The 15,786-nt window shown below is 41.8% G+C and overlaps 1 protein-coding gene across 2 annotated transcripts in view; it reads right to left on the bottom strand.

The window, feature by feature from the left end:
• The window catches only part of Slc9a7 (solute carrier family 9 member A7), a 145,059-nt gene that overhangs the window by 40,607 nt on the left and 88,666 nt on the right, over positions 1-15,786 (bottom strand). For both annotated transcript variants that reach the window (XM_042684481.1, XM_042684482.1), the window contains exons 6-12: positions 13,756-13,861; positions 12,473-12,614; positions 10,660-10,765; positions 9,133-9,221; positions 8,929-9,042; positions 6,335-6,446; positions 1,439-1,592 (exon numbers count right to left, since the gene is read on the bottom strand). In XM_042684481.1, the coding sequence (XP_042540415.1) occupies positions 1,439-1,592; positions 6,335-6,446; positions 8,929-9,042; positions 9,133-9,221; positions 10,660-10,765; positions 12,473-12,614; positions 13,756-13,861 (823 nt within the window). The remainder of the gene's footprint in view (positions 1-1,438; positions 1,593-6,334; positions 6,447-8,928; positions 9,043-9,132; positions 9,222-10,659; positions 10,766-12,472; positions 12,615-13,755; positions 13,862-15,786) is intronic.

Genomic DNA, 15,786 nt, shown 5'->3' with positions numbered 1-15,786 from the left:
GGGCCTTTTTTCTTTCTTTTTCTTTCCTTCCTTCCTTCCTTCCTTCCTTCCTTCCTTCCTTCCTTCCTTCCTTCCTTCCTTCCTTCCTTCCTTCCTTCCTTCCTTCCTTCCTTCTTTCCTTGTATGTGTGTTGATACTTGTGTTTGAAGTCTGAGTTTTGCACTCTCATTTCACTAGGACTTTTCTGCTCACAGCTGGTGCACTACCACTTGACCCACATTTCTACTTCAGCTTTTTGCTGGTTAATTAGAGATAAGAGTCTGGTGCACTTGTTTGCCAAGGCTTGCTCGGAACCTCAATCCCCTGATCTCAGCCTCCTGAGTAGCTACAATTATAGGTGAAAGCCACTAGCACCCCGTCCAAGTACTTCTTTATGTGATCAGGTCACCCTGTGCAGATCTGACACTATGGCAGGTAGCCAGAGCACATCCAGTGATGCCAAGAGCAACATTTAGAGCTGCAGGGCCCTGGAAGGAGTCTGACAGACAGCCTTCATTTAATGCTGAGGAAAACTGGGGGCTTAAAGATGTGAAGGGTGTGTCTTGAGCCAGCACCAGCATAGTGGTGGAGGTGGGGGGAATCTTGGAACCCTATTTTTATGTCCTATTGCTCATAAGGTGCTAGAGCTCACAGAGTTAGAAATTCAAATACTTTTAAAAAATCAAACTCAGGTGAGTGGTCTTCTGTTCAGACAAAGCCACAGAAAGGCAAAGGACACCCACAAGTTGTAACACATGAGGCTTGCACAGGAAATGTCACCTCCTCAGTACACTCAAGGAAGGAAACACTCAGCATGAGCTTCATGTTCAAGCAAAGCTCTATGTGTTTCTTTTTTAAAAAAAAATCTTTGGCTGAGGAGCTCATCCTTCAGACCCAAGGTTTCATCAAAAAGAATGGGAAGCCTAGCACTGGTGGCTCACTCCTATAATCCTAGCTACTCAGGAGGCTAAGATCTGAGGATTACTGTTCAAAGTTAGCCTGAACAGAACAACCTGCAACCTCCAATTAATCAGCAAAATGTCAGACTGGAAGCATGATTCTAGTGGTAGAGCACCAGCTGTGAGCAAAAAAAGGCGAGAAGCCCTTAGTTCAAGACCCTTACCAGCAAAGAAATAATGTGATATGATCCCACTCCTGCAGCTTTAAGAGTTTTTTAATTCTCACCCCTGATGTCACTGTACTAGCAAGACCCAGGTGTTTCTAATTTCCTGTGTGCTCTGGCAAAAATTGTAATGAAAACATTTTTTTCTTCTAGAAAATTCCAGTGCTTCAACTTCTTAATAAAAAAAAATAATTTCTCGCCCCTAAAAAGAACAGAAAAGACTTGAAACCTTACATGAACTAAGCCATCACACACGCTGCACAGTCCATTGAGCATTCTCCATAACGTGACATTTGACCATTTTAGAAACAAAACTTAACTTGGTTCTGAACTAACCTTATATTAAGCCAGGACAACATGGGTGTTGTACCTCCACCAATGATCCAGACAGTGAAGAAGACAATGAGGAGAGTGGTCGTGAACATCATCTGGCGAGCATATGAGGCTGTGTCACGGATAGCCAGAGCAAATGCCATTGCTCCCCTGAGGCCTGCAAGGACCAAACGGAAAGATCAGTTTATCTTTGTATGCTTTTTTAAAAGTTCCTTTCCATACTTTGTTTATAGTAAAGACAGAATCCAACATGTTTAGTGTATAACAAGTATAAATTCTCATCCAACATAAGAATGGAAAGTTAGATTTACTTTCATTTTTTAACATCAACTCTTTATTTTTATTATTATTATCTAACTTTATTTTTCAAGATAAACTATCCCAGGTCCACAAGTACATTTGAATCCTAGTTAGCCCAGATTCCTCATAACAATCCCACCCTTTTTATTTTATTGTGAAATACTGTACAGAGGGGTTACAATTACATGGGCAAGATAATGAGTATATTTCTTATCAAGCACTGTAGCCTCCTCCTTTGTTTCCCCTTCCCATCCCTTCCCATCCTCCTCCTGCCCCCCTACCCAATCCTCCTCCCCCCCACCAAAGTAGTAAAGTTCGTTTTCAACATAACAACTTGTACATCTCATTGTTGCAATGGGTCCACCTGTATCCCTATTTAAACGATTTGTTTTTTCCCTTCCCCTCCACAAATTATAACGACATCAAATACAGTGAAAGCAGGGGTTATACCATGGGGGAGGGACATACAAAGCAACAAAGAAATAATCTTATAAATGTGTTAGAAACAATTGCATGAAAGAAAAAAAAACATTTGAATACATATCTTAGGGTTCATTTCCCTAACATCAACTAACCTGACCTTTTCTGCTTGACTCAGACATGTACTAGTTATTGCAAATATGGGAAACCATGGGACCTATGTTTCTTTGGGCCTGGCTTACTTCACTTAATTTTTTCCAAGTCTTTCCATTTCCTAACAAATGGGGCAATGTCATTCTTTCTGATGGAGGCATAGAATTCCATTGTGTATATATACCACATTTTCTTGATCCATTCATCTACTGAGGGGCATCTGAGTTGGTTCCATATCTTAGCTATGGTAAATAATGTGCAATAAACATAGTCATGCTGGTAGCTTTAGTATGGTCTTGTTTGTGATCATTTGGGTAAATGCCAAAAAGTGGCATTGCTGGATCATAGGGGAGCTCTATGTGCAGTCTATTGAGGAACCTCCATACTACTTTCCAAAGTGGTTGAACAAGTTTACACTCCCACCAACAATGCAGTAAGGTTCCCTTCTGTCCACATCCCCTCCAGCATCTGTTGTTGGGGGGGGGCAGGGGGAGGATAGGAAGTGTTGGGAAGGGGAAACAAAGGAGGAGGCTACAATGCTTGATAAGAAATGTACTCATTATCTTGTCCATGTAATTGTAACCCCTCTGTACAGTATTTTCACAATAAAAAAGAAGAAAAAAAAGATTTTAAAAAGGGGAATTGTCCCCCAACAACAAATCTTCAAAGAAACTACTGCCCAATAAATAAGTGGGCTAAAGAGTTAAAGAGAAACTTCTCTGAAGAGGAAAGAAGGATGGCCAATAGATTTACTTTCTTTATACCTTTTGCCTTTCCCAAAATTTCATCATTACCAACATAATCTGTGAGAGTCATTATAATTCACTAAAGGAGATTGACTCAAGAAAAGTTACATTCAAAAACAGAGCAAAGTTAGTGTTTCCTATTAGCCTGTCCTAGAGAAATGTACTAAAATGTTACTCATCTAGATTTGTAATGGCCAATGAGGTCCTCAGGATTAATACTGAAGCCTCTCTATATTGTCTCAAAAAGGAGAACTTGGGTAGCAGAGAGAGACAGTGTATGATGCATGTCTTTCATTTTAAGCAATATTAAATTGGAGCCTCAGCTATTTCGAAGCTTTGCAGAATGGGGTTCTTTCAATAGCCAGATTTCTTCCAGCATCAAATCATTGTATTGGTGACAGCTTAAAATAGCACTGTATATTTTTCAGCCATCTTGTAAGGAAAATGATGATTGCACCTGATGTTTACCTAAATTTAGACAGTAACCTCTGATTTGTCTTTGTCTTATCTGTCAGGATTTTCCTAGTGTGGACACAAGTGCTCACCATGATCCTTCTTTACCAAGCTATCAATGTTTCCCCACTGCCCCTGGGTAAAAACTCAAACTCTTTGGCACACCCCTGGAACTTCTCTGTGGTCTTGGCTCTAAAGCAGTGGTTCTCAAAGTTTTCTTAAAACAGCAGCCTGTGAGAATGTGTGAGAAATGCAAATTGTAGAGGGCCACACACCCCTAAAATCCAGCAAGGAGGCAGTGGGGCCTACAATCTGTGCTCGGATAAGCCCAACAGGTGATTTTGTTACAACTAAAAGGTCTTGAAACCATTTCCACAATGTTTTCTTTCCTCATATCCCCATACTTACTTACTTTACTTACTTAATTTTTCTGTCAATACTGGGGCTTGAACTGAGGGCCTAAGCTTTGTCCCACAGCTTTTGGACTCAAGGCTGGCACTCTATCTCTTGAGCCACAGCTCCACTTCATCTCCCTCTTCCTGACTGCTGCATGTGCCTAGTTTTACCAGGCTGTGAATACCTCTGCCCCCAAGAGCCACCTGGCCTATGCTTGTCTGCTTTCTACCCTGTTCCCTCCTGGAGTGCCATTTCTTCCAGGGACCCTTAAATGCTAGCTCACTCTGTGGAGACAGCTTGAGCCTTCTTCTTGTCCCTCTGTCCCTCATACCTTTTTGTGCAACTGCCATCTCTTAAGAACAAACTAATGAACCCTGTAGACTGTGGGAACCTTGAAGGAGGCCAGCCTTTTTATTGTCTACAATCTATATCTATGGCTGTGTGTGTGTGTGTGTGTGTGTGTGTGTGTGTGTGTGTGTGTGTGTGTGTGCTGGTCCTGGGGTTTGAACTCAGGGCTACAAGCTCTTGCTTAGCTTTTTCACTCTACCACTTGAGCCATATCTTCTAAAAACAGTGGCTTTTAAGAAAACAATGTGCACCAGGTGCCAGTGTCTCATGCCTATAATCCTAGCTACTCAGGAGGCTGAGATCTGAGAATCACAATTTGAAGCCAGCCTGGGCTTTCAAGAAAGCCCATGAGATTCTTATCTCCAATTAACTGGAAGTGCAGCTATACCCCAAATGGTAGAGTGCTAGCCCTGAGCAAAAAAGCTCAGAGACAGTGCCTAGGCCCTGAATTCAAGCCCCATGATGGGCACACACAAAAAAAGATGATGTGGACATGCAGATGAAGGATTATACCCAGAATGGTGAGTGTTTTACAGAGCACTGCCATTTGGTGTGATGGCAATGTGTCTCTGTGAGGCTCCCAAGAACCACTGCACAAGCAGTAAAAACAGCTACTACTCACTCTACCCTCTGGTCAGCCCCCTTCTCTCCTCACAGAGCAGGGAGACCTCTAAAAGTATAGTAGCCTTTGCCCCTAGCATCTCACCCCTGATCTACAGAGATGGCTCTAACCTGGATTTCATTCCTGCAGTCATTTGTGCCAGGTGATCTTACCCTTCTTCACTTCCACAACTTGCCTTATTGCCTTGTCCCCTCACTTGCTTTTCTAGGACTTTCTGCTTTACAGTGTCATAAGAGGCATGTGGGTGACAGTGGAAAGTGAACAGAGTTGTCACAGTTTGTTAAGTCCTAGGTTTGAGCTCATCTTGTTTGTGAGTATATTTTGTTTTTTGATCCACAGAAAGTCACAACTATAAGGAACTTCAGGTAATTAGTTCAAGTTCATTATTTTATAAGTAAGGAGGATATTATAGCTGGAGGCGGTTGAGTGATGTAGCTTTAGGTTCTTCTCCTTATTGATCTTTCTAAAGTTTGATCAGGAGCCCTTCCAGAAGCCTAAAGGTTAGAAATATCTACCAGAAAATAATCAAGCACTTTGAATACTCATATATCTTCAGGTCCCTTCACTGACAAAAATAAATATGAAGCCAGGTGCCGATGACTCACACCTGTAATCCTAGCTATTCAGGAGGCAGAGATCTGAAGATCACGATTCAAAGCCAGCCTGGGCAGGAAAGTCCCTGAGACTCTTTTTTTTTTTTTTTGACCTTTGACATTTTTTTTTATTGTGAAAATACTGTACAGAAGGGTTACACTTACATGGGCAAGATAATGAGTACATTTCTTATCAAGCATTGTAGCCTCCTCGTTTCCCCTTCCCATCCCTTCCCATTCTCCCCCCCCCACCCCCATTCAATCCTCCTCCCCCCCTCCACCAAAGATGTAAAGTTCGTTTTTCCACATAACAACTTGTACATCTCATTGTTGCAATGGATCCAGATGTATCCCTATTTAAACGATTTGTTTTTTTCCCTTCCCCTCCACAAATTATACCAACCTCAAATACAGTGAAAGCAGGAGTTATACCATGGGAGAGGGACATACAAAGCAACAAAGAAATAATCTTATAAATGTGTTAGAAACAATCGTCCCTGAGACTCTTATCTCCAATAAACTACCAGAAAAGCAGAAGTGACGCTGTGGCTCATGTGGTAGAGCACTAGCCCTGAGCTGAAGAACTGAGGGACAGGGCCCAGGCCGAGTTCAAGCCCAACAACTGACAAAATAAAAATAATAAGTAAATAAATAAATAAATATGAAAATATTTCAGAAGAGACTTCTCTTGGTAGGATGGCTTCTAAAACAGTACTGATTCAGTTGAATTCTACATCTGTACTATACAGAATACCAAAGAAACAGAAAAATTGAATGTTTTACAAAGCTTATTGATTATATTGTAATCATCCTATCATTGTTTGCTAAATAAGACTAATCTGCTTTATATTTATACTTTTATTGTTACCTGAAAACATCATCATGTGTTGGAAATTCCAGCCGATCTTGTGTCTTCTGCCTAAGTTGAGGAAGAAGGAGAGCGGGTAGATGTGCGCAGCTCTACCCAGGAAGATGGCAACCTGATCACCAGGTGAAGGTTAAGGGGTCAACGCTTTCCAGAATGGCATGTTTACACAAACTCTACTTGAGTAGGGAATCTGTGTCTGTGTGTGTGTATGTGTGCGCGCACGTGCACACACACGCAAGCATGTGCGCATGCTTACCAATACTGAGGCTTGAACTCAGGGCCGGGGTATTGTCCTTTACCTTTCTCACTGAAAGCTACTGTTCTACCATTTGAGCCACACCTCTACTTCAAACCTTTTAGTGGAGATAATAGTCTCATGGACTTTCCTACCCATGCTGGCTTCAAATTACAAGCCTCAGATTTCAGCCTACTTAATAGCTAGGATTATAGGCATAACACACTGACACTGGGTTGACCAGGTAATTTTAGGAATGCTATGATTCAGAGAGCTACCCAAAAAAGCCAGGCTATCAAGTTTCCCTCTAGACAAAAACCTCTCAACAACAAAATGGGAATCATCTGGCCAACTTCCTTACTTCTTGGTTCACAAAGATAATTTTAGCTTATTAAACATGGTACTTTTAGACATAATTCAACTGGTATTGACCAACTCTTCAATGTCCAATGAGTCCAGAGATAAGCTAAAGTTCCATCATAGCAGTGGGAGCTGAGAAAAGCCAGTGTGTTGAGCTCTACTAGAAGAAAACTCACAAGAATGAAAAATGACTAAACCTGGTGTCAAACCCTAAATAAGAGCTTGCAAGCTTCACTTACAAGTAAACCGCAGAGACACCAATGTGCAGGAACAGCCTGCAAATGAGAGTTAGGGAAACAAAGCATTCACACCATGAAGTGACAAGAATCAACCCAGGGAGACTTGTCTACTTAAGTAGTTCACATGTCCTTTGGAGATGTAAGAAATGGCAAAGGAAGGATATGGAAAAGGAACTCGACTGTGGGCAACAAAGAATTCAGGGAAACCAGTCATCTCTCACTTGCCAAGTTTAGACAGTGCCCCAACAGAGAGAGCTGCACAGTCCTCTGTTCAGAGAAGGAAACCCCCATGGGAGCCACAGGAACAGGCAGCTTCCGTTGAGGCAATGTGCCAGCTGCAGGAGCCCAGCTGTTTCAGACAGAAACCAGGGCTGAACTATCTTCTAATTTCTCCAGGGTAGAAGAGTACAGACTTGTTTTCTTCTTTAAAAATTGTTTTTCTTCACATTTTTCATTTTATAATATTTTGTTTCTAACAGAAGACAACAGGTAATGCTTATAAAGCACACTGCTTCCCACAGGTGAAAGGAAGTCCACAAGTGGTTAGTAGCCTTAAGCATTCCCAAAGGGAACCACAGCTCAACCCAAACCCCGGGCAGGCCCTGCTCTGTAAACTAAGGCCGTACTCTCACTATCACTTCCAGGGTGCTGTGCTAGGAATATAAATCAGAACAGCATGCCAGGTCTTTCTGAATGAAGATGAAAAACAATTAACTCTGCAGATTCTGAGCCATTTGTCTGGCGAGTGTGCAAATCCATTCATTTAAACATATGGCACTCTAGCTAGAAGGAAGCCAACCCTGGCAATGCCTGGTAGTTTATGACGGCCAGCCATTTCTGTGCAAGAATGGGAAAGCCCCAAAGACAAAAACACTCCTTCTTGGCCAACATTCCAACAGCTAAGGATTCCCATGAGACCCCAGAATTGGTGAAAAGGAATGGGAACTTCTGAGCAGGATCTTGAAATCAAGCCCTAGAAAGTTCACTTTAATGACAACAATGGTATCAAAGGCCGGGCTAGCTAAGCCCTCAGATAGTGATCCATTGCTCAGCACTCATCCTTCCATCCTTAACAGAAGTCCACCCCTAAAACCAAGCCTCCTTTTTAAAAACTGCATTCACAATGGGACCAGGTCCAAGAGCCAAATATTTTTCTCTTTCTTTCTTTATCTTTCCTGCCTATCCAATATTTTTTTCTTTTCTTTTGCTTATCCTCCCTCCCTTCCTTCTTTTCTTTTTTTGAAAAATAAAGGATTCTTTCACATTGTGATCCATAGCAGTGGACAGGGCAGCTGGAAGTGTTAATTTCCACAGGCACCCCATGCATCCCTAGGCACCATGATGAAGGGCAGTCATACTGAGTGCGCAGTTGAGAGCAAGAAAGATAGAACTCAGAGACCATCTTGGATAGCAGTTCATGAACTCTGGGGGCAGACAGAGTTGCTGATTTTTAGATTTGCCCAGGAGGGAACTCTGTAAAACAGCAATAGCCAAACATAAAAAAGTAGAAGAGATGGGCTGAACATGAACAGCATTCCTTTAAATCCTCAAATGTACTCAATACAATCAAATGCATTAGCTTTCTGAAGCATCACACAAAGCTTCCCTTTCTCATTGTAAAGCTATCATGAACTAGTTAGCACTGGTTTTGTCACTCACCCAAGACAGGAATAATAATAAAAATAACGAGGAGGAGAAACATAGCTTTTTCCAGCAGTGCTTGCTTCTGTGTGGAAAACCATAGAGCCAGAAAAGGATACAAAAGCACCAATGATAAAGATGGGGCTGAAAACGTGTTTCTGAAAGGTAAACAGTGCCAGGCCCATGTAGGAGAAGATGAAGTTCTCAGCCAGGAAGTGTAACACCTCAAAGAGCTGCACAGAGAAGACAAGAGGATGCCATTAACACTGAGCATTTTTATTGTGCATGCATAGTCCACCAGTCAGCACCAAGGCCCTCCTCACCTGTTTTGTTCGACTTCTTGATTCCACAGACAGATTGTTGTAGGTATAATGAGCTTGCGTGATTCCACAGAAAAGGACAGCTACTACACCTAGGAAGAGATTTTTTTTTTTAAGTCAGGCACTATAATCCTAGCTCCTCAGGAGGCAGAGATTTCAGGACTATGATTCAAAGTCAGCCTGAGAAAACAATTCTGAGAGACAGTTATCTCCAATTAACCAGCAAAAAGCTTGACCTAGAAGTATGGTTCAAGTGGTAAGGCACCATTCTTGAGGGAAAAAAGCCATTCAAGAGTACAATACTTCTGAGTTCAAGCCCCAGTCCTACCACACATACACATGCCCATGCACATGCACGCACATGTACACACACACACACACAGATCACAGAGCTGATATCCAAAACACTTCTGGTTCCAAGCATTTCTATGTGAAACTGACACTTTAAAAGCATGGTATTGCCAGGCACAGGTGGCTCAAGCTTGTAATCGTAGCTACTCAGGAGGCTGAGATCTGAGATTCAAGGTTTGAAGCCAACCCAGGGAGGTGCAGGGGAGGTGGGGGGCAAGCTCATGAGATTCTTCTCTCCAATTGACCACCAAAAAATGCCAGAAGTGGAGTTTTAGCTCAAGTGGTAAAGCACTATTGTTGTTGTTTTTTTTTGGTCGGTCACTGGGCTTGAACTCTGGGCACTGTGCCTCAGCTCTTCAGCTCAAGACTAGTGTAGAGCATTATTATCAAGCAAAAAAGTTCAAGCCCCAGGACTGGCGCATGCGTGCGCACACACACACGCACACACACACACGCACACACACACACACACACACACACACACACACACACACACAAGCATAGCATTGAAAAACATTGACTAGCCCAGAGACAAAACAATGAAAAGCTACACTCTATGTCATCTAAGTAGATGCAAAAAAAAAAAAGACCTTTAAAGGGCACACATTATGGGTTATTTCTAGTGTTTGTAAAGTAACATAACAACTTGTGGGAGGATACAAATTAAGATGTAACTATATTCAGTAACCCTGACAAATAAACATTTATAATTAGAATAAGGATGCAAGAACAAAAAAGTGAATTTGGAATAGTAAAGGTTATCTTTAAAACAACAGGAAAACTCATGTCTGTAACCCTAACTATTCAGGAGGCCAAGATCTGAGGATCATGGATCAAAGCCATGATCTCAAAGCAAAGACTGTGAGATACTTACTTCCAATTAACCACAAATAAGCTGGAATTAGAGCTGTGGCTCAAGTGGTAGAGAGCTATCCTTGAGCAAAAAAAGCTAAGGGAAAGTGCCCAGGCCGTGAGTTCAAGCCCCAGGACCAATACAAAAGAAAAAAAGGAAGGTGTTTTGAAGCTAAATGTTTCATGAAGACAGGACACTATCGTGGCTCTGCAAACCTCCATGCACACACTCGTTGGGCAGTTAATCACCTACATGTAGCTGCTATAGAAAGAGTCTTTCCCCCTTAGGCTCCAGTACCAGCTTCAGTGAGGAGAGAGAGAACCCACCTGTAAATCCACAGGCTTCTGCCAAGAGAAATGTACTCCAGGACATTAGGAAGAAGAGTGCCGTCTCCAGCAGGGGGAAGCAGTGCAGCTTGGTAAATTTGGTCACGTCAGCATCTTGTCAAGGACCACAGCTCCACACACAAGCAAGGAATTATTAGCTCAGGACTGCTCCCTCTGGGAGCCCTAAAGCTGCCCTTCTTTTTGTGGTGCTGGAGATAGATTCTGGGACTTTGCACATGCTAGCCAAACCCTCTATCACTGAGCTCTTCCCTTAGCCCAAGAATTGTAGTGTGCGTGCGTGCATGCGTGCATGCGTGTGTGTGTGTGTGTGTGTGTGTGTGTGTGTGTGTGTGTGTGTGTGTGTGTGTGTGTGTATGTATGTGCTGATACTGGGGCTTGAACTCAAGGCCAGGGCTCTGTTTCTTAGCTTTTTCACTCAAGACTGGCACTTGAGCCACAGCTTAACTTCTAGCTTTTTGGTGGTTAACAGGAGATAAGTCTGGGCTGGGAAGGTGGCTCAGTGGTAGAGCGCTTGCCTTGCATTCATGAGGCCCTGGATTCGATTCCTCAGCAACACATAAGCAAAAAGAAAAAAGCTGGAAGTGGCGCTGTGGCTCAAGTGATAGAGCGCTAGCCTTGAGCTGAAGAGCTGAGGGATAGCGCCCAGGCCCAGAGTTCAGGCCCCACGACCGGATCCAAAAAAAATAAATAAATAGGAGATAAGTCTCTTGAGGATTTGTCTTCCCTGGCTGGCTACAAACTTTGATCCTCAGATGTTAGCCTCCTGAGTAGCTAAGATTACAAGTATAAGCTATCAGCACCCAATTGTTTTTGGTTAAAAAAATTTTTTTAGCCAATCCTGTGGTTGAGCTTAAGAGACTAAGCACTGTCCCTAAGTTTTTTTGCTTAACGCTAGCACTATACCACTTGAGCCACAACTCCACTTCTGGCTTTATTTGTTGTTGGTTGTGGGGCTTGAACTCTGGGCCTGGGTGCTGTCCCTCAGCTCTTCAGCTCAAGGCTAGTGTTCTACCACTTGAGCCACAGTACCACTTCCAGTTTTCTGGTGGTTTATTGAAGATTAGAGTCTCAAGGACTTTCCTTCCTGGGCTGGCTATGAACCTTGATCCTCAGATCTCAGCCTCCTGAGTAGCTATGATTACAGGTGTGAGCCACTGGCACCCGGCTCACTTCTGGCTTTTTGATTCTTAATTGGCGATGAGTCTCATGGGCTTTCCTGTCCAGGGTTGATCTCAACCTCCTCAATTTCTGGGATTACAGGTGTGAGCCACCAGTGCCCAGCTGATTGTTTTACACTAAAGATTATAGTACTCTTTGCTTGTGGAAGGCCACTGTGCAGGCATTCCCATGAATAGTCTCCAGGTTGTTATGGCCACATGAACACTCAAATGGCCCAGCAGAGCAGACAGCAGCAGCAGCAGCAGCCTGGGGCTCAAGTACCTGATACCTAGCCTCCTCCAAGTTTGTCAGCTATATTCATTCCCTTAAAACCAAGGCTCCAACTGGTTCATAAGGGAGGAGAGCAAAGGCAAAGCTGCAAACCAAGTGGAGTCTAGTTATGTTCTTAGTCTTTTGCTGTGACTTAGCTACAGGCCCAACCTCTGTGCCTCACCAATGGGACTTTCACAGAGCATCACATCAGGGTGGAAAACAATATATTTAATATTCTAAGATGAAAGGGAACTCTGAGAACTTCCTTTTTGTACAATGTCATGTTCATATATATATTATCTATATCTATATATCTATATCTATATATCCAGGCGGCAGCAGCAACTACCAAAAAGGATATTAGAGCTGTCACAACACCAGTTACAGCTCCCATGGTAAAAGAGCCACTAAATATACCAAGAAAAATGCCAACTGACTTAAAAAAGGCAGCAGCATCAAAGGCATGAGTATTCAGTCCTGCTGGCTGGTAGGCAACAATAGACCTGAAATTGACAGAGGATGGGGAGGAGGAAGGGAGGGAGAGAGAGAGAGAAAGAGTTAAAAAAGACTGTACTGGTTTTACATCAGAGTACAGTAGTCTCTTATCCATAATTTCAATTTTCAGTTTCATTTACCCAAGAGTTCAAAAAATCACATGGAAAATTCCAGAAATAAACAACTTATAAGTTTTAAATTGTGTGCTATCCTAAAGAACGTGATAAAATGTCAAACCACCTGGCTTTATCCTACTCAGAACTCAAACCATTCTGTGTTCGGTGTATCCAGGCTGTATTTACTACTTGCCCTTTAAAGGCTATCGAGATTACCAAATTGAGGTGCCTGTGTTCAAATAACCTTCATTTTAGTTAATAATGGCCCAAAGAGAAGGAATAGTGATGCTGGAAATCAAATATGCCAAAGAGAAGCCATAAAGTTCTTTTCTTTTGAGTGAAAATGAAAGGGTAAAAGAGTACAATCAGATGTGTGTGTGTGTATATATATATATATACTCACATTAAGATATACATGTGCAATACACACACATACAGACGCTTTACACACACACACACACATATGTAGAGAGAGAGAGAGAGGAAAGGAAAAAGGAAAGGAAAGGAAAAGAGAAAATGAAAGGAAAAAGGCAAGGAGTGAATGGGATGGGAAGAAGAGGGGAGAGAAAATCTTGGTGTATTGGCATATTGGCACATTGGCATAACTTTTTGTATATGCGATATATAAAACTTTTTCTAACAATTTTAATTGTATTATCAGTTGTTAATCTCTTTACTGTGTCATATATATGTATGCATAGGAAAACCCACAGTATACATAATGTTCAGTACTCTCTGTGATTTTAGGCATCCACTGATGGATAAAAGAGGAATGCTATAAATCTAGATAATCTATCCTCTAACAAAAACTACTCAGGGCAAAGTCATTGTATTTAATCTGTAGCCTCTGTGTTGGGCTGGTGTCAGCCTTCTTCTGATTGCTGCTAAGCAGATAAAAGCAGCATGACTTTATCACTAAGGCCATTAAGTCTCATTTAGAATAGGGCCCAATTCAGTATCACTTTCAGGGCAGCCCTCCATATTTGGCCCAAAGCATGCAGGAACCCAAAGTCTCTCTACTCCAGCTACTTACGATGACAGTACAATGGCAACAGCATCGTTTAGGACGCTCTCTCCAAACAGAAGTGCATACAAATCCACATCAGCGTGCAATTCATTAAATATCGCCAGCACAGTCACTGAAAAGTGGATGCAGAACAGAGAAATTAATTTGGGTTTCTGCCTATCATAAGCAGACAGCAAGGGTGCCAGCAATGGAGTCAAAGATGGGCTGTTTGTGTCTGTTAAAAAGGAATTGACAATCTTCCCAACTGACATGAGGTTGGATGCAGTCGAATGCACCTACACATGGCTTTCTACTTGGAGAAGACAGTACAGACATGTAAAAACAAATGACCATTCATGTGATTTGGGTTTCTACTGAGCACTCTGCTCCCAGAATCCAGCACAGGCTCAGACACAAGGTGTGGTAAATAATGGAAATCTTCATCAGTGACAGATTGTATGTAATTGTTTTTTTTTTTGAGTCATGGTCTCACTATGTAGTCCATGCTGGCCTGGGACTTGCTATGAATCCCTGGCTGGCCTAGAACTTTGCATCTTCCTGGCTCAGCCTCCTGAGTTCTGGGATTACAAGTGTGAAGCACCATGCCAGGGACATAATTACACTTCTCAGAGTGTTCTTATTTTTGAGGGATTTAAAAATTGGCTGTTCTCTAAATCAGCAATTTGCAAACTTTGGACTTCAGGATTCTTTTACATTCTTAATAATTGTTGTGCTTCCCCCCAAACAACCCTAGTTTTGTGGGCTATCCACTACTGATATTTACTGTATTGAACAAAACAGGAAATATTAAATATTTATTCATTTAACTAATTTAAATATTTACTCATAATGATTCAATAATCATCCATTACATGTTAACATGACATTTTAAATAAGAAGTAGTTATATTTTCTAAAACAAAAAATTGAAGGAGAGACACTTTTTGCTTTTTTTGCAATCTCCTTAAAATATGCATATAAGTGGAAGACAGATGCTTCTCATGTATGTTTCTGGATGTGAGCAACATGACATGTCATTTGGTCTCCCAAAAACTCCACTGTATACCTGAGATGAGGTTGACAGTGACCACTACATTGTGGTGTTTTTAAAATTGATTTTGCCTTGATGTACCCTCTAAAAAGGTTTGGGGGACCCAAAAGAGACCAATAATGCATTGCTGTGTTTCTTAAATTGGCTTTGGCCTTATGTACCCTTCGATCCTTGACTTCTAGACCATACTATGATACTTCAGCTTTATTGACATTTGGGGCCAGATAATCTTTGATATGAGGGGTTAGCTTGCACATCACAGGATACTAGCAGCATCCCTGGCCCCAATCACCAGATGCTAGTAGCAACACCTCATTTAATCACAATAAGAAAAAACAACCAGTCTTTGCTATAAGTTGCCCTGAGGAGGAACATGCAGTATCACCACCACTAGAGAATGGATGATGTGGAATGTACATATGGGGAAGCTTTCTGTCTTGTCATTCACACCCAACCAATTACTTTCTCTCTTGGTGACTTCTACTCTTAGAATAAGAGTTAAAAACTCAAGCTCCCAGCTAGGCATAGTGGCTCACGCTTGTAATCCTAGCTATTCAGGAAGCTGAGATCTAAGGATTATGGTTCAAAACCACCTCAGGCAGACAAATAATCAGTAAAAAATAATAAATAATCAGTAAAAAAGCTATAAGTGGAAACATGGCTCAAGTCATAGAGCATGAGTCCAAATCCTAGTACTGGCATAAAAACAAACAAACCCCTACAAACTCACATTCCCAGGTCCCCTTGAAAAGAATGTCATCTCTGCCTACGCAAAAGATTGTAGAAGGGCCAGTATATGCAGGAAGCTTGGGACAAATGACATGCTTTGAAACCCAAAGGTAGTATGGTAGAGCATACTCAGATGCCTGATTGCAATGGAAACTCTGGTACCAACCCACAAATGGGAACCAAGGTAAGTATCTATTGGTTTAAGCAAGTATTATTTAGGCTTTTCTGTTATATTTGTAGCCAAAAGCACAGCTAACTGATATAATAAGAAAATCAAAC

The sequence above is a fragment of the Dipodomys spectabilis genome, unplaced genomic scaffold (genome assembly GCF_019054845.1).
Source record: "Dipodomys spectabilis isolate Male_0828 unplaced genomic scaffold, ASM1905484v1 ptg000087l, whole genome shotgun sequence".
Lineage (NCBI taxonomy): Eukaryota > Metazoa > Chordata > Mammalia > Rodentia > Heteromyidae > Dipodomys > Dipodomys spectabilis.
This window is presented reverse-complemented; position numbering and strand designations above follow the sequence as displayed.